Source organism: Leptopilina heterotoma, unplaced genomic scaffold, assembly GCF_015476425.1.
Source record: "Leptopilina heterotoma isolate Lh14 unplaced genomic scaffold, ASM1547642v1 Lhet_26, whole genome shotgun sequence".
NCBI lineage: Eukaryota > Metazoa > Arthropoda > Insecta > Hymenoptera > Figitidae > Leptopilina > Leptopilina heterotoma.
Genome location: NW_025110969.1, coordinates 983,214 through 1,002,998, shown reverse-complemented (window position 1 = coordinate 1,002,998; position 19,785 = coordinate 983,214). Strand labels below are relative to the sequence as shown.

The 19,785-nt window shown below is 20.4% G+C and overlaps 1 protein-coding gene across 2 annotated transcripts; it reads left to right on the top strand.

The window, feature by feature from the left end:
• The first annotated feature begins 4,828 nt into the window (after nt 1-4,828).
• Nucleotides 4,829-19,203, top strand: LOC122503331. Of its 2 annotated transcripts, none has more exons than XM_043613830.1 (8): nt 4,829-4,967; nt 5,384-5,536; nt 11,820-12,017; nt 12,140-12,192; nt 12,490-12,723; nt 14,702-14,995; nt 15,074-15,280; nt 18,552-19,203. In XM_043613830.1, the coding sequence occupies exons 2-8, from the start codon at nt 5,392-5,394 to the stop codon at nt 18,864-18,866; spliced, it is 1,446 nt and encodes a 481-aa protein (XP_043469765.1). In that variant the 5' UTR covers nt 4,829-4,967; nt 5,384-5,391; the 3' UTR covers nt 18,867-19,203. The 2 variants fall into 2 exon arrangements, with proteins under 2 accessions (XP_043469765.1, XP_043469764.1); XM_043613829.1 differs by having other exon boundaries at nt 11,817-12,017.
• The last annotated feature ends 582 nt before the right edge of the window (nt 19,204-19,785 follow it).

The following is a 19,785-nucleotide window of genomic DNA, read 5'->3' as shown; positions in this document are numbered from 1 at the left end:
TGAATATTGTTCCTATTCTGTAAAATTATAATAACAGTTTCCTGATTTCCAGATAGAATTATGACTTTTTCCCTGACTCTAAAAAATAATATGAATTCATGGTTGACACAGGTCAGGGAAAAGTCAGGAATAGCAGAATTAGTCAGGGAGTTTTATTAAAAGTATTGGAAAAAATTAAATGTTTAGAATTTAAAAGAAAATTCTGAAATTTTGTGTCTTTTTGTTTGCCTCATAAACTATGACAATTACCAAGAATTAAAAAAAACCTTAAATTTTTTCTATTTCTGACAATAATTTATTTTAAATTACTTATATTAATTCTATTGAAGAACTAACTGCTTTAAAGTTATTACTTATAAATCATTTAATGAAGTATTTTTTTGAAAAATTTTAATTTCAATTCTATTGAAATTAGTTTCAATTTAAAAAATTTTAACGCAATTCTTTGAAAGAATTCAACTAACTTAATAAATATTAAAATTCTTTCCAAAAATTCAATTATTTCACAAAAAATTTTAAAAAACTCTTGTCAATATTTCAATTATTTTTATAAATAGCAAATTTATTCGCCGAAATTTAATTATATTCAAGAATTTTTATAAAATTCATTGTAAAATTTTAATTATTTTCAAGAATTTTCCTCAATTTAATGATTCTTATCTACCAGTTTAATTCAATTTTCCAAAAGAATTCAATTATTTAAAAATAATTTTAATAAAATTCTACGCAAACATTTAATTATTTTTATAAATAATAAATATTTCACCGGAATTCAATTATTTACAAATTTTTTATAAATTTCTTCGCAATAATTCAATTATTTTCATAAAGTTAAGAAAATTTTTTACAGGCATTAAATTATTTTCATAAATTATAAAACTCATCAACGAATTTCAATTATTTTTTTTAATACAATTTTAATCGAATTCCTCGAAAAATGTAATTATTCTTAAAAATGTTAATAAAATTCGTCGAAAAAATTCAATTATTTTAAAATTTGTTGATAAAATTCTCTAAATACCTTTAATTGTAAAATTATTCGAAATATGTAAAAATTGTTTTTAGATAAATATTTAATCATTTTTATTATTTCTTCATAGAAATTAAAATTTTCAAAAGCTTCAAATTTGAAACCATTTTAAAATTCGATAATTCATAAAAATTGCTATACTGTAATTCTCCAAAATTATTCCCGAGATTTAATTTCGATTATTTTCTAGAATTTTTAAATAAAATCCTTCATTTATTTTAAATAATTTTTGAGAAAGTTCTTGAAAAATTATATTATTCGATGTAAAAAAAAAGTTCTTCTAAAATTCTCCTAAAAAATTTGTCCCTTGTGACGTAAAACATTCTATTACTTTATTTTCTTAATTATACAAAAGTCTTAATTTTTTTCCCTTTATCATTTTATTATAAGTACTGAGAAGAAAGTTTTGGGAAAAGATAGTTTTTCTTTGTATAATGAACTTACGGAATTTGTATAAACTCTCGCAGGAAATAATGAGAGGGTTCTCGAATTCCTGTTTCTCCGCAAGTTCGTGCAAGACAGACTTTTCCCTAGAGAGAAGGGTTGTAGTTTCAGATCTCATTGGATTACGATTTTTTGCTACAAAATTTATGACCTTAAAGCTGCAGTAAACGGATTCTTTAAACGTAACTATATAGGCATTTTGTTAAATAGTAGTGTTGAGATTTAAATTTTAAATTTATGTTGATTATTTTTTGGCTTTCGTAAATTTTCTAAATAATTATTTTTTGATGACGAGAAGGGTTTTTGTATGTGAAAAATAATTTTAAACTGCAAAAAATAAAACTCACTTTCAGCTCATTTTTTAAACATTTTTAACATTAGAATAATTTTTACTTAAATTCCTGACCGGTTCGAACTTGAACTATTCGAAAATTTCGAATCAATATAGTACTTGAAATTCAATTCGAGCATTAAAAATATTTTATTTTAAGAGAATCTCAAATTAGTTAAATTTTTTAATTATACATTTAATTAATTATTAAAATAATGGATTTGTAGAAGAATTTTAGTTATAAAAATACTAAAAAGAACAATATTAATTTGGAGAAGTTACAAATGATTGCAAAAATTTAATTATTTTCAAAAGTAATAAAATTCTTCGCAGAAATTCAATTATGTTCAAAAATTTTTTTAAATTCTTGCTAAAATTTCAATTATTTATAGAAATAATAAAATTCATCTCCGAAATTCAATTATAAAAATTATAATAAAATTCTTGGCTAAATTTCAATTATGTACGTTCAAAAATTTTTTTAAATTCTCGTCAAAATTTCAATTATTTTTTAAAGAAAAAAAGTTCTCCGAAATTTAATTATTTTCAAAAATTTTAATAAAACTCTTCGCAAAATTTTAATTATTTTCAAAAATTTTTGCAAAAGAATTCAATTATTTAAAAATAATTTTGATAAAATTCTACGCAAACATTAAATAATTTTCATAAATATTAACATAAGAATTCAATTATTTACAAATTTTTTATAAATTTCTTCGCAACCTAATTCAATTATTTTCATAAAGTTCAGAAAATTTTGTACAAGGATTTAATTATTTTCATAAATAATAAAACTGATTGCAAATTTTCAATTATTTTTAATAGGTACAATATTTTAATCGAATTCGTCGAAAAATGTTATTATTCTTAAAAATTCATTAAAATTAGTCAAAAGAATTCAATTATTTAAACATTTGTTTATGAAATTTTTTTATTCGAGAATTCAAATTTTAAAAAAATTCAATTATTCAATAAATTATTTATTTTTCTGTTTAAATAATTTAATTCTCGTAGAAGTCTCTATAATAATAATTGATTCAAAAATGAATAAACTTCTTCATAGAAATTCAATTATGTTCAAGAATTAAAAAAAATCCTAGTCAAAATTTCAATTATTTTTATAAATAATAAAACTCATCTCCGAAATTCAATTATTTTCAAAAATTTTAATAAAATTCTGTACTAAATTTGAATTATGTTCAAAAATTCTTTTAAATTCTCGTTAAAATTTCAATATTATCTTTTAGGTACAAGTAAAAAAGTTCAATTATTTAAAAAAATTTAAATAAAATTTTTGGTAAAATTTCAATTATTAAAAAAATTTTCCTTAATTCAATGATTTTTAATATCTAATATTTTAATAAAATTATAATCCAGACGAATTTGCAATTATTTAAAAAAAAATGTTGATAAAATTTTACGCAAACATTTAATTATTTTCATAAACCATAAAAATTTCACAAAAATTCAATTATTTATAAATTTTTTATAAATTTCTTAGCAATAATTCCATTATTTTTATAAATAATAAATTTTTTTACAGGGATTAAATTATTTTCATAAATAAAAAATTCTTTTTAGGAATTCAATTATTTTCACAAATAATAAAACTCATCGCAGAATTTCAATTATTTTTAATACAATTTTTAACGAATTTCTCGAGAAATGTAATTATTTTTAAAAATTTTTATTAAAATTCGTCAAAAGTATTCAATAGTTTAAAAATTTGTTGATAAAATTCTTTATAAAAATTCAATTTTAAGAAACATTTCAAGACATCAATTAAAAATTCTGTATAGAACTAATTTTTTGAAAAATTTTAATTTTCAATTTTGATGATATTAGTTGAATTTTTTAATTATCTTAATTATTCAATTATCTATATAAATATCAAAATTTTTTACAGAAATTTAATTATTTTCAGGAATTTTAAAAAATTCTTTTCAAATATCAATTATTCTTATGAATAACAATATTCATGACAAGAATTCAATTATTTTTAAAAATAATAAAATCCTTCGGAAAAATTCAATTATGTGCAAAAGTTTAATAAAATTCTAGTGACAAAATTTCAATTATTTTCAAAACGTTTTCTCAATTTAATAATAATTATCTATTTTAATAAAATTTCCAAAAAGAATTAAATTATTTAAAAAATTTTTTAATAAAATTCTACACAATCATTCAATTATTCTCATAAATGATCAAAATTTCACTGGAATTCAATTAATTACTTAAATAAAATAGAATTGGCATACATTTTTTTTTCTGAAAAAATTAGTTATTTAAAATTTTTTATAAAATTCAATTATTTTCATAAATAATAAAACTCTTTTCTGAATTTCAAAAATATTTTTAATACAATTTTAAATAAATTTCTCGAAAAATGTAATTATTCTTAAACAATTTATTCAAATTCGTCAAAAGAATTCAATTATCTTGATAAATATCAAAATCGAAAAAATTTAATTATTTTTAAAAATTTGTTGATAAAATTCTTTATAATAATTCAATTTTAAGAAACATTCAATTATTCAATAAATTATTTAGTTTTATTTCAATAAATTGAATTCTAGTAGAATTTTCTAATAAAAATTGATTTAAAAATTAATTTCAGTTATAATTTTAGATTGTAATTGAATATTAAAAGCAATATAGCGTAAATTTATCAAAATAATTGAATTTCAAAATTAATTTTTTTTTGAAAAAGTTTAAATTTGGTGTTAAAATAACACTATAGTGTGTTAAATTGACACCAATTTTGCATTGGGTGTTATAGTAATACCAGAATTGTGTTAAAATAACACCATCTGAAAAATACACGCAACAAATTTAACACATTTTTTTTCTGTGTAATTATAAAAATTATTACTTAATAATTAATAAAATTTTTTTATTTATTTCTTTTAAAATAAAAATATTTTAAGAAATTTTAAATTAAGGCGCAAATTTCTGCTTCCAATCAGATGATGTTGCACATGGCTAGTGTGCGCAGAGCCTAAATTCATTTCTGGCGCAGTTCATTTTACGCCATCCTTGCGTTCATGATATGATTGAAATCCATAGAGAGAGTTGAAATCTGTTGTTATTCAGATCGTTTTCACCCTTTTTAATTTCTATTGGCATAATAATAAAAACAAACAGAGAAAAGTTGAGAATATCGTAAGTACTATATTACTACAAACGTTTGTTTTTATCACAAGTAATACATGTAGCATTCCAATGATAAAAGAGATCTTAGCTCCTAAAATTTTAGGTTATGTTTATGGTAGTTTTTGGTTTTATGAAAAATTTATTTTTTATTTAACATCAAAAACATTTTTCTTGTATATATTGCATGTAGTAAGGAATTAAACATTTATAGTTTCTTCCGACAATTAATAAACTTTAATTATTTTCACTGCAAATTTTATTTCTGTCAAAAACAACTTGAACATTTTGCGTAAAATAGAAATGAAAGGGAAAAAAAATGTACTGTCGGGTATTAGTTATTTATTCGCTGTGTTATATATTAGTCAATCGCACTTAATGTATATTCTATTTAACGAAATGAAATTTTAATGAAATATTTTTTTAAGAAACCAAAATGATGTCAAACATCGACTGCCGAGGCGTTAAACGCGGAAGCTGCTCTTGTGGCGAATGCGATGAATATGTCTTACAAGCGGGTGTTGCTTCTACAATGACTTGTGCCTATTGTGGTTGCTACCCAACAAAGCACAGAAAATTAGGTAATTTTAATGTGTTATCTATAAAATGTTTTCAGGGTCCCGATCAAAGAACCGGTTATAATTTTTTGAGACTCAAAATTCTCCCCTTCTAAATTAAAAAGAAATTTAAGACTTTTATTTCTTGTCAGCATTTCGTATTAGATAGTAAGAAAAATACGGAACAGTTCCACCAAAAATGATAATTTAATTTAATTAATTTTTAATTAATTAAAAATTTAAAAAAATTTTTTTATTTATTCATTTGACAATTTCAGGGCTCGAACCAGTGAGAGTATTTAAAAATACGGACTTTACGGGAAAATTACTAACAAAAATATAATCAGTCCGAGTCAAATAAGAGAACATAAAAAACTATAAATTAAATTTTCCATAACTATAAAACATGAAGATATCGATAACTCCGAGTCAAAGACTCGGAGTGATCGATTTCTTCATGTTTTACAATAAAAAAAAATTAAAGACGACCGAGTGATAAAATCATTATCAATTCAATTATTATTTTCAACAATTTTTAACTAAACTTCTTCTTTAAATCCATTATTTTTAATTTAATTATACGAAAATTCAATTACTAAAAGTAAAAATACAAAAATAAATAATTTATTGAACAATTAAATGTTTCTTAAAATTCAATTCCCAAGAAGAATTTTATCAACAATAAATAATTGAATTCCTGTTAAAATTTTTATTATTTATGAAAATAATTAAATGTTTGCGTAGAATTTTATCAAACATTTTTTTTAAATAATTAAATTCGTCTGAGAAAATTTTATTAAAATATTAGACATTAAAAATCATTGAAATAAAAAAATTTTTTTTAAATAATTAAAATTTTGACAATTGTATTAAAATTTTTTAAAATAATTGAACTTTTTTACTTACCTAAAAGATAATTTAAAAAAATTTTTGAACATAATTGAAATTTAGCCAAGAATTTTATTAAATTTTTTGAAAATAATTGAATTTTGGAGATGAATTTTATTACTTATTAAGATAATTGAAATTTTAACGAGAATTTTTTTAAATTCTTGAACATAATTGAATTTCTGCAAAGAAGTTTATTCATTTTTAAATCAATTATTATTATACAGAAACTTCTACGAGAATTAAATTATTTAAATAGAAAAATAAATAATTTATTGAATAATTGAATTTTTCTTAAATTTGAATTCTCGAATAAAAAATTTCATGATCAAATTTTTAAATAATTGAATTCTTTTGACGAATTTTAATAAATTTTTTTAAGAATAATTACATTTTTCGACGAATTTGATTAAAATTGTATTAAAAATAATTGAAAATTTGCAATGAATTTTATTATTTATGAAAATAATTGAATTCTTAAAAAGAATTTTATTACTTATGAAAATAATTGAATCCCTGTAAAAAATTTCCTTAACTTTATGAAAATAATTGAATTATTGCAAAGAACATTTATAAAAAATTTGTAAATAATTGAATTCCTGTGAAATTTTTATTATTTATGAAAATTATAAGATAGTTTGCGTATAGAATTTTATCAAAATTATTTTTACACAATTGGATTATTTTGGAAAATTTTTGAAAACAATTGAAATTTAGCCAAAAATTTTACTAAAATTTTTGAAAATATTTTTTGAATTTCGGAAATTAATTTTATTATTTATAAAGATGATTAAAATTTTGACTTCTCCAAAATTCAATTGTCTTTAATGTTTTTAACTAAAATTCTTCTATAAATGCATAATGCATTTCTAATAATTTTTAAAATAGTTTTTTGCGAATTTTAAAATCCACTTGCTTAAAATTCAATTATACAAAATTTAAATTATTCGTAAATGCTTTAATATTAAATATATATTAGAAGATAAAAACTTAAAATAATTAAATTTTTTATAATAATAATTGCATGTTTCTTAAAATTAAATTCATATTCAATTTTATTATTTATTGAAAAAATTGAATTTCTGTGAAGAATTTTGTTTTTTATAAATGATAATTCAATTGTTGGGAATCATTTTGTTAACATTTTTGAAAATAATTGAATTTCTGCAAAGAATTTTATTATTTATGAAAATAATTCAATTTTTTTGAAGAATTTTACTATTTATAAAAGTAATTGAGAATTTTATTAAAATGTTTGGAAATAATTTAAATAAAAAAAAAATTTTATAAAAAAAATAAAAATAAATAATTAATTAATTAATAATTAATTAATTTTTATTTTATTTTATTTTATTACAATAAATTTTATTTTTACAAAGATAATTTCATTTTTGTCAATAATTTGTTTAAAGTTTTTTGAAAATAATTGAATTTCAGATAAGAATTTTATTATTCATGAAAATAATTGAATTCCTGGAAAGAATTTTATAAAATTTTTTTGGAAATAATTCAATTTCTGTGAAGAATTTTGTTTCTTATACAGATAATTGAATTCTCAGGAAAAATTTTTAGAAATAATTGAATTTCTGCATAGAATTTTATTATGTTATGAAAATAATTGAATTCTTTTAACCTTCGCGCTATCGGCTGGCCAAGTAATTGTATATATGCTCGACTTTTATTGTATCAATCAAATCGCCATTTTAACTCACTCAACAAAATTTTATCTACTTTCGAAAAATACAAAAATAAATTTTTTTTCACATTTCTTCTTGTTTATTTATAACAATTAAAAAAGTATGTACGAGAATACTGAAAATTGACCGGGTGTTTTTTTTTGTATATTGCAAAAAAATAAAAATTAAATCATTAAACTTATACAGTAAAATTGTTTTATATTAATAAATACAATATATTTTGATGTTACAATACATTTTTTATTTGTTTAAACAAATTATTGTTGTTATTTACAAACTTTTTCCAGAATGCACCTAGAAAATTGCAGTGTTTTTCTAAATTTGCAATTTACTAAATCTTATTCGATTACAGATAAAGAATAAAAATTGAACTATTGTTTAAACAATTTTTAAACAAATTATTGTTGTTACTTACCAACTTTTTTCAGAATGCGCCTAGAAAGTTGCAGTTTTTTCCTAATTTTGCAATTTACTAAACTCTATATGACTACAGGTAAAGAATAAAAATTTGATTATTATTTAAACAATTTTTAAACAAATTGTTATTTACAATATTCTCACTGTAATTTTATAAATTAATACAGTGTTTTCAAATTTTTCAAATGTATTACACATGATCAAGTTGCGCACAGTACAACTGTGAGGTTTGTAATATTATACATGAAGAACAAATTTATTAATTTGAAATAATTTAACTTTAAATTTTTACTAATACAGGAGAACCAGTTGCAAACACTTCCACGGGATCTGAAACTTATGAAATCGAAGAGCGAGATAAAACAGGCCGCATCACAAACAAGGGCAAGTGCTATGTGTGTATCACGCAGAAGAGAAGAAGGAGTACGCGGAATATTTGCATAAAGTGCAAGAAACCTATTTGTGCAGTACACAGTATTAAACTTTACCAAACTACGTGTGAAAATTGTTAAACTAAAGTGACCTAAGTAAAAAATGAGAAATATTTATTTGTTAAAAAAACAAAATTGTTTAAATGCTCTTTAATATAAGTATAAAAAATAAAAGATATTTTTTTAACAAACTACGAAAATTTGTAAATTAGGAAAAAAATGCAACCTTGTCAGGTCATTCTGTAAAAAGTTGGTAAGTAACAACAATAATTTGTTTGAAAATTGTTTAAACAATAGTTTAATTTTTATTCTTTATCTGTAATCATATAAAAAAAAATTTAGTAAATTGCAAAATTAGGAAAAAACTGTAACTTTCTAGGAGCATTCTGTAAAAAGTTGGTAAGTAACAACAATAATTTGTTTAAAAATTGTTTAAACAATAGTTCAATTTTTATTCTTTATCTGTAATCATATAAGATTTAGTAAATTGCAAAATTAGGGAAAAACTGCAACTTTCTAGGTGTATTCTGGAAAAAATAGGGGCCGTTTAAAAAATACGTAACGCTATTTTTCGGAAATTTGGACCCCCCCCCCCTCCCCAATGTAACGCAATGTAGTATACATTAGCGCCATTTTTTCTGCTGACCGTAACAAATAGCTTGACCCCCCTCCCCCCTAAAGCGTTATGTATTTTTTGAACGGCCCCATAGGTAAATAACAACAATAATTTGTTTAAATAATTTTTTAATAATACTTATAACTCGTTTCAGTAAATGTTGCAATATTCATAAAACATTATTAAAATACAGTATTTGTATTAACACATAATTATATCCAAAGAGTTTGATGAATTTTAATCGTTTTGGGAACATTAAAATAAAATAGCGTTTGGCCAGCCGGTAGTCCGCGTATACAAAAATCTTTGGTAGCGCTAAGGTTAATTTTAAAAAAATTTTTTGAAATAATTGATTTTTTCCATAGAATTTTATTATTTATGAAAATAATTGAATTCTTTTACAGGATTTTTTAAAAAATTTTAGAAATAATAATAATTTTATTTTTAAAAGATAAATTCACGCTATATTGCTTTTAATATTCAGTTATAATCTAACATTTTAACTGAAATTCATTTTTATGAAATGAAAATCAATTTTTATTAGAAAATTCTGCAAGAATTTAATTATTTAAATGCAATTAAACATATATTGAATAATAAAAACTTGAAATAATTTCAATAAAAATCCTATTAAACTTTTAAAAAGAATTAATTCTACAGAATTGTTTGTCAAAAATATGAAAAATTAAGAATTTCAATGATTTTAATTTGAAACTTTTTCAAAATTTAATTATTTCTAAAAATCCACGTTATAATGCTTTTAATATTTAATTATAATCTAAAGTTTTAACTGAAATTCATTTTTAAAACCATTTTTATTTAGTAAATTCAACGAGAATTCAATTATTTAAATTCAAAAATAAATAATTTATTAATTCTTGAAATTAATTCTTGAAATTGTTTCTTGAAATTGAATTCTCATAAAAAATGTTATCAACAAATTTTTTAAATCATTAAATTCTTTGGACGAATTTTAATAAAATTTTTAAGAATAATTACATTTTTCGACGAATTCGATTAAAATTGCATTAAAAATAATTTAAATTATGCAATGAGTTTTATTATTTATGAAAATAATTGAATTTCTAAAAGAATTTTATTATTTATAAAAATAATTGAATCCCTGCAAAAATGTTATTATTTATGTAAATAATTGAATTATTGCGAAGAAATTTATAAAAAAATTTGTAAATAATTGAATTCCTTTAAAAAATTTTATTACATATTTATAAAAATAATTGAATGTTTGCGTAGAATTTTATTCAAATTTTTTTTAATAATGGAATTCTTTTGGAAAATTTTATTGAAATAGTAGATATTGAAAATCATTGAATTTTAGTAAACTTTTAAAAATAATTGAAATTTTGACAAGAATTTGATTAAAATTTTGTAAAATAATTGAATATCAGAGAAGAATTTTATTATTTATAAAGAGAATTGAAATTTTGACGAAAATTTTTGAACACAATTGAATTTAGTAATTATGTTACTAAGTTAGTTTGTAAGTTAGTAACTAACTTTCTAACTGGCTATTCTCCCTGGAGAAGCTAAATTCGTTGAATTTTTACAAATCGTTGACTTTGGTGTTTTATTTAAAGTAAAATTTCGTTCATAGTTAAAAATAACACCAAAATAGATTATTATAATCCTTTCTGGTGTTAATTTAATCCTAGAGGGATTAAACTGTTGCAGATTATTTTAATCCATCATGGTGTTATTCTAACACCTCTCGTTTTACTGTGAATTGAATTTCTGACAAGAATTTTATTATTTATGAAAATAATTGAATGATTTCCAAGGATTGTATTAAAATTTTTGAAAATAATTGAATTTTGGTGAAGAATTTAATTATTTCTAAAGATAATTGAAATTTTAACGAGAATTTAAAAAAAGTTTTTAAACATAATTGAATTTCTGCGAAAAATTTTATTACTTTTGAAAATAATTGAATTTCTGCAATCATTTGTAATTTCTCTAAAATTCTCCAAATTATATCGTACAATTTACGAACTTTTCGTGTTCTCTCAATCAAATTACAGACTTTACGGACCTTTTTTTCGAAGAAACTGATTTTTACGGATTTCAAGCAAAAGAGACTTTTACGGGATTTACGGATCTAGTTCGAGCCCTGAGATTTTTAGCTTGAAAAAATTATAACCGTTTCTCTGATCGGGACCTTTAATTGCAATAGAAAAATTTTAATTTCTATTTAATAAAAATAAATCGCCAATTAAAAAAGTAAACATAATTTTTAGAAGATCAGAACACTTCCAATGATAATTCTCGTTCAAATTTGGACATCTCTGCCAAAGATATTCGACAGGCGGAAGTGGAAATAATTTTTTTCGAAGATTCAAAAGAAGGAGAAGAAAGAACTAATGAAAAAAAAGATGAGAGCACAGCAGCTGATACTCAAAATGAATATCAATCAAACTCGTCAATAAAATCCGAAGAAGGTAATGTACAAGTTTACTCATCTTTTCGAAAATTTTAAAATTGATTCTTTGTAAACAATTTATTAACATGTAATTTTTTTGTTTGCTATTAATAGAATTAAATTGTTTTCTCCTTATTATAGAATATTATGAGAACGATCATTCCAGTTTTCCAGAAGAAATCCCACGTCAAATGGTAAATCAATTTAAATTATATATGTTAATTTTTAAAAGTTTACAGTGATTTTAAATTTACCCTTGGGGTGACAATTTTAAGTAAAAAAAATTGTTTAAAAGTACTTTGTTTCTTTTTTATTTGTAATATTAATTGTAAAACTAGATAAACTTTTCAAAAAAATAGAAGTGTTTTTAAATTTCGTATAAATTTATATAATTATTGTATGTCTAATATTTTATTTATAAATACCGAGTTCACGTGTTAGAAAGAAGTATTATGTTTGTAAGTGAAAATATTGTTATTTTTTATTAACAGATAAGCATTGAGGATATAATTCCTTACAATTTGAATGACGATTATCATGATGACATAATGGGAGAAGCATTCCAAAGCAGAGAAATCGAAAAGGTTAAATATTGTAGAATTGTTAGACTAATCGCTAACAAATTAATTGATGCTAGAAGAACCACTTCATGTGACATTCTACAAGCAGCAATTATCGCAAGCAATAGATTTCCGGGCCTTCAAGGAAAAAACGGAATACCTCACGTAAGTTTCGACTTTTTTTTCCAAATATTGCAACAAAATACCACATTTTTAGCATAAAATGCAATTTATTTCGATTTTTATACTGTGAAAAATAACTATAGTCAAATCTTTCAAAAATTATTTTTGAATAATTTTACTAATTAAATTTTCAAAATATACAATTCAAAAGATTTTGAATAATTGAAATTTCGTAAAATTTAATTGAAAATAAATCATTTTTTCAAGTATTTTATTACAATTTTTTTAAAATTAATTTTTAAAAAATTTTAATTGAAAATTTTGGAAATAATTGAATTCTCGAAAATTTTAATGAAGAATTTTCAAGTGTATATTTCAAAATGAAAATATAATGAAAATTAGCTTCTAAAAATTATATTAAAATATTTTTTAAAAAAGTTAATCACTGAATTTTTTTCATTCTAATTTTTTAAAAATCAATTATTTTCAATATTTTTAATTGAATATTTTTGAAAATTCTAATACAAAAAATTATATTGAATTTTTTAAAAATTATCTTCAATATGAATAGTATTTCGAAAATCTGTTTACAGTTTGAAATTAGTTGTTGTTTGCTTTTTTGTTTTATAACCTTTTTTAAAAAAATTTTTCTTTTCAAATATTTTCAATTTGAAAATTAATGTATTTGAAATCATTGAATTCTTGCAAAGAATATTATGAAAAAATTTGAAAATAATTGAATTTCTTCGAAGAATTTATAATTTACGAAAATAATTGAAAGTTTGGAAAGAATTTTATTAAAATTTTTAAAAACCCTAATTAAATTCTTTTGAAGATTTTCTTTCAATTTTGTTTAAAGACATAATGAACTTTTTTAAATAATTTTAATTGAACAATTTAAAAGTAGATAATTGAATTTTATGAAGAATTTCATTCATGTTTTTAAAATAATCGTGTTTTTTAATAATTGAAATTAAACATTTCTTTATTGAATTTTATTAAAATTTTTAGAAAATAATTAAATTCTTCTCAGAATGTTATTACAATTTTCTCAAATTATTTAATTCATTCAAGGAATTTTATTAAAACACAAAATAATTTGATTCTTTAGACAACTTTAATTAAAATTTTTTTAAAAATTGAATGGTTTCGAAGAATTATTTCAATTTTTTAAAATAATTGAATTTCTTCGAGAAATAATATTAGAAATTTTTTAAAAATTGAATTCTTTCATGAAATTTTTATTAAAAATTACCGAATTCGTATGATGAGTTTTATTATTTATAAAACATTACATAATTCAATTCTTTGATGAAATTTTATTAAAATTGTATTAAAAATGATTGAATTCGTATGATGAGTTTCATTATTTATAAAACATAATTCAATTCTTGTAAAGAATTTTTTAAAATTATTTAAAAATAATTGAATTCTTTTAAAAAAGGTTATGACAAATTAAGAAAAAAATGAAATTCTCTCGTGAAGTTTTATTGAAAATAATTGAATTTTTGCAAAGACTTTACTATTTAAAAAATAAATTTAATTGTTTCGAATTATTTATTAAAATTTTTTTAAATAATTGAATTCTTTCGTAAAATGTTATTAAAATTTTGTTGAAAATAATTGAATTTTGGAAAAAAATTTACTATATTCATAAAAATAATTGAATTCTTTCGAAGAATGTTTTTATTCGTTTTTATAACGAATTAAGAAAAAATTAAAGAAATTAATCCATTCCATTTTATTTCGAATGAAAAATCAAATATATTAGTTTAAATATTGAGATATTTAGTAAAATTATTTAAGTTTTGAAAAATTGAATTTAGAAATCAGTGAAATGTCAGGGAAATTGTAAATAAAATTTTTGTGACAACACTGAATTAAATAAACAACTTTTTTGTATTTTTAAGCTAATCTTTTTTCTATCCGAGGCCTGAACTTGAATAAATGTACATCTTTAGAATAAAAATTCATTTGATAAAACTGGGTATTAATAAATATTTTCTAAATTTATTTTCAGAGAAGATTAGAAATGCGCTTAAAAAATTTTTTTAAGAATAAGAGGAGACGAACAAAATCAGGAACTAATGTAAATGAGGGTAAAAATATGAATGAAGATTCGAGCGACTTTGAGGAGCAAACTTTAGAAATGATTTTGGAGATATTAGCTAAAGAATCCGGAAAAACTCCTATTGATGTCAGTAAAATGAAGAAGTTACTTGAAAAAACTCGAAAACAAAGAGCGCGTGAGGCCAAAGCTGAAACGGTAAAGCAAATGCTGAAAAAGTATCCAATTCTAATGGAAACTGAAATTGTGAGTAAAACAATTAAATAATAGTTTATGTTTCATAGTCGTTGATTTTTTATCTAAAAAGAAACTTTTTTTCCATAGCTTCTTTGGGAATTCGGCCAAATAGTCAACTTGTCAGAAACTTTAATGAAACAAAATTTAGTAAATGCTCTGCCAAAATTGTTAGCAATCCTTCCAAAAGATAATGACGATTCTAGTAACGGTATCAAGTTTTTGAAAAAAATTGATTGCTTCTTTGCAGCTGGGAAAAAAAAATCTACCCGGAGGAAAATCGTTGAAATCCTTAAGGTATGTAAAATAAAAATAAAGCGTACTAAAAAAATCTAACTTCTATTATAATTTGATCAGAAAAAACTTATTTATCTATATTTTTAATATCAAGTTATTTTTAATATCAAAACAGGCTTCTCGTACACTCGATTATTAATTTTAAAAAAGTAGCTTAAAGACAGAAAAAGTAGTAAAAAAGTTGCTGTCGAGAAATTAAACTTCACTCAATTTTTTTTATATAATTTTTTATATAAATACATTTTTAATTACATTCAAAAATAGAATAATTTTTCAAAATAAATAATTAAATACCTAGGATTTATTTTGTCTATAGGAATTAAAATATTTCAAATGATTTCAATGTAACACATTTTTTAAATTTAACTATCTCTAAAAATTACAAATGTAATTCTTTCAAAACTAAATCATTTTTTTCTTGAAATTTATAAATAAAACTAGCAAATGTTACGCGCGGAACGTGATATTCTAATTATTATTATGCAAAATTACAAAATTTTTTATTTTTGAATAATACAAAATCAAACTTTAAAAGATTCAATTATTAACTAATTAATAACTAATTATTATTAACTAATTATTCTCGTTTATTAATTTCAAAAATGTTAATAAAATTCTTCGCAAGAATTCAATTATTTTTATAAATAATAACGTTCTTCGTAAGAATTCAATTATTTTTATAAATAATAAAATTTTTTGCAAAAATTCAATTATTTTTAAACAAAGTTTTAATAAAATTTCACGAACGAATACAATTATTTTTTAAAATTTTAATAAATCCTTCGAAACAATTCAATTATTTTTTTAAATAGTAAAATCTTTGCAAAATTTCAATTACTTTAAAAAAAAATTTCACGAAAGAATTCAATTTTTTTCTTAATTCGTTATAAAATATTTCAAAAGTATTCAATTATTTTCTAAAACTTTATTAAATCTTTCGAAAAAATTCAATTATATTCAAAACAATTTCACGAAAAAATCTAATTGTTTTCTTACTAATTCGTTATAAAATCTTTACAAAAATTCATTTATTTTCAAAAAAATTTCACGAAAGAATTACATTTTTTTTAATTAATTAATAAAATTTTGGAGTGTATCTAAATTATTTAAAAGAATTCAATTATTTACTAAAATTTTAATAAAATTCAATAATTAAATGTTTAATTCCATTTATTACAAACACGATCATTTTAAAAGTTTGAAAGAAATTGTTCATAAAATTCAATTATTTTAAAATTTTTTTAAAGAAACTCCATTATTGAAAAAAAAATTTAAAGAAATTCATCAAAATGAATTTAATTAGAATTTTCTAAACTTCTAATAAAATTCAATAATTAAATGTTTAATTTCAATTATTAACAAACACGATCATTTTAAAAACTTGAAAAGAAATTCTTCATAAAATTCAATATTTTAAAATTTTTTAAAGAAACTCCATTATTGAAAAAAATGTTTAAGAAATTCATCAAAACGAATTTAATTAGAATTTTCAAAAAATTTAACAAAATTCTTCATGAGAATTCAATTATTTTTCGAATTTCTATTATTAACAAACACAACCATTTTAAAAACTTGAAAGAAATTGTTCATAAAATTCAATTATTTTAAAAAATTTTTTAAGGAAACTCCATTATTAAAAAAAAATTCCAAGAAACTCATCAAAACGAATTTAATTAGAATTTTCTAAAAATTTAACAATATTCTTCATGAGAATTCAATTATTTCCCTAAATAAGAAAATTCTTCGAAGGAATTCTATTATTATAAAACTTTTTAATAAAATTCTTTACAACTATTCGATATTTTTAATACATTAATTTTAAAATTGAAAATATTTAAAAATAAAAATTATTAAAAATCTTAAGTAACAAAAAAGCAAACAACAAATTTTTTTAATAATTGAATTTTTTCGAAGAATTTTATTCAAATGTTTAAGAATAATTGCTGTTTTAGCGGGATTAATTTAAAATTATATTAAAAATAATTGAAATCCTGCTATGAGTTTTATTATTTATGAAAATAATTGAATTGTTGTCGCCGAACTTTAATAAACTTTTTTGAATAATTGCATTTTTGAGAAGAATTAAAAAAAATTTTTTTTAAAGAAATGATTTCTCTCAAAAAATATTATAAAAATTATATTGAAAACAATTCAATTCTTAGGTATAAAGAATTTCATTAAAATTTTTTTAAAAATAATTCAATTTTTTTAAAGCGAGTTTTATTAAAATTTTTAAGAATAGTTCCATTTTTCGAGGAATTAATTTAAAATTGTATTAAAAATAATTGAAATCCTGCGATGAGTTTCAATATTTATAAAAATAATTGAATTCTTGCAACGTACGATTATTATTAAAATTTTAAAAAATAATTGAATTCCTGAGTAGAATTTTATAAAAATCTATTATTAAAAAATTGATTTTTTTCGAAAAATATTAGGAAAATTCTGTTTTGAATAATTGAATTCATGTAAAAATTTTTTTATTTATGAAAATAATCAGGGTGTCTAACAAGGATTGAGAAAAAAATTCCCTGACTTTTCCCTGACTTTTTTCTAATTTTATTTTTGCTTTCTTGGGCCAAAAATATGGTAACTGACATATTTAACAATAAATTAGTATCTAATGATAGAAATAAATGGTAATAAAATTTTTTGAAGCTTTGTTAGAGTAAAAAAATTTTTAATTATCAAAAAATTTTGATTTTTTTATAAATTTATAGAAAATTCCCTGACTTTGAATGAAATTCTCTGACATTCCCTGACTTTTCCCTGACCAAAAAAATTCCCTGACTTTTCCATGACTTCCCTGACCGTTAGACACCCTGATAATTGAATGTTTGCGAAGAATTTTATTAACATTTTTTTTTAAATTATTCAATTCTTTTGGAAATTTTTTTATTAAAATAGTAGAAATTAAAAATCATTGAATCACAAAAAATTTGTAAAAATAATTGAATCGTTTTAAAGAATTTTATTAAAATTTTTTGAATTTGTTTCCATTGACTTTATTAAAATTTTTTTAAATAAATTTTTTATTTTAACTGTTAACAAATTTAATGTGTAGTGTTAATTTTCAAATATGGAAAAAAGTAGTTTTTAGTGTAACGAATATAAAAAAGTATTCAAATAGTAGCAAATCGTAAAAAAAGTAGTTATTAGTAAGTTTTAGTAGATGAGTGCTAAACCTGTGAAAATTAAAATATAAAAATTATTATTTCAACTTGTGCTGAATTTAAATTTTGAATAATTTTCTTTTTAACTTTTTTTTTAGGAATCTGATAAGCAGAGTATTTCCGCTGATCCAAAAACAAGTAAAGCTCCTTACATTGTCATCTTCGAGGACAATACTGAGACTATAAGATGTTATGTCGATGATGAGCCTCTTTTTGTCGAGAAACCTACAGATATTATTCTATTACTATTAGCAACATACTGGGTTTTCAATATAGAGTTCGACAAAGATTTTCGTCACCAGTTAATATTGTTATGCGTAATTGTTTTTGGCAAACATGCGCAACGCATTCTGGGAGTACAGGGAATCGAATCCATAACCGTAAACAATATTTTAACAAAAGCTGGCTTATAAAAAGACTACTACTGTATTTTCATGCTTTTCTTACCGAATATTTTCATATTTTTTACAAGTTTAGAACTTAGAAGTTTTAACAGAAAATAAAGACAAAATCTCTTTATGTTTCATGACTTTTTTTATTTTAAGTTGACAAAGTTTTGTGTTGCTTTAAAAATATGATTTAAAAATTTTTCAAAAATATGTATCTTCTTGAATAGTGTACAATATTATGTTATTGTATAAGAGAATTGAAATTTTGTTTACCAAAAATGTGTCTTCAATATCCAGCATCATATATGTCATAATAAACAGTATTATTATTTTTTAAAAATAAAATTTGTGTAAAATGTGATTTGATGGCTAAGAGTAGATTTTCTTATATGTCCTAACCCCTCAGTTGTTAACTTTAAAAATTACATTTTATAAAATTATATTTTAAATTTTTAATTTAATTAAATCAGATTTTTTTCGGAAAACAATTTCAGGGTTCGGTTGTCACAAAAATTTAATTTTTTTCCCCCTGATTTTGAGACAAAATTTTAACTCTTTCCCTGACCTTAAAGAATAAATTCTAATTCACTCTCAAAATGATTAAATACTAATAAATTCAATTCAATTACGATTTTCTAGAAATTTTAATTAAAATTCTTCTTTAAATTAAATAATTTTTTGAAAATTTTCAAATCCATTTGTTTATTATTCAATTTTACGAAATTGCAATTATTCGGAAATTCTTTAACAAAATATATATTATTAGAAAATAAAAACTTTAAATAATTTTGAAAAAAATGCAAATAAACTTTTTTAAAAAAAATTAATTCTACAGAATTGTTAGTTAAAAAATTCAAATTTACAATCATTTTAAAAATTTAAAACCTTTTAAATTTGTATAAAACCTTTAAATTACAAACCTTTTAAAAATTCAATTATTAAC

Bases quoted from the DNA above. Each gene is read 5' to 3' on its own strand.
- LOC122503331 (XM_043613829.1), top strand. From the start codon at position 5,392: ATGATGTCAAACATCGACTGCCGAGGCGTTAAACGCGGAAGCTGCTCT. The intron at 12,724-14,701 runs GTAAGTTTCGAC...ATTTATTTTCAG, and splicing joins GAAAAAACGGAATACCTCAC to AGAAGATTAGAAATGCGCTT. The intron at 14,996-15,073 runs GTGAGTAAAACA...TTTTTTCCATAG, and splicing joins TTCTAATGGAAACTGAAATT to CTTCTTTGGGAATTCGGCCA.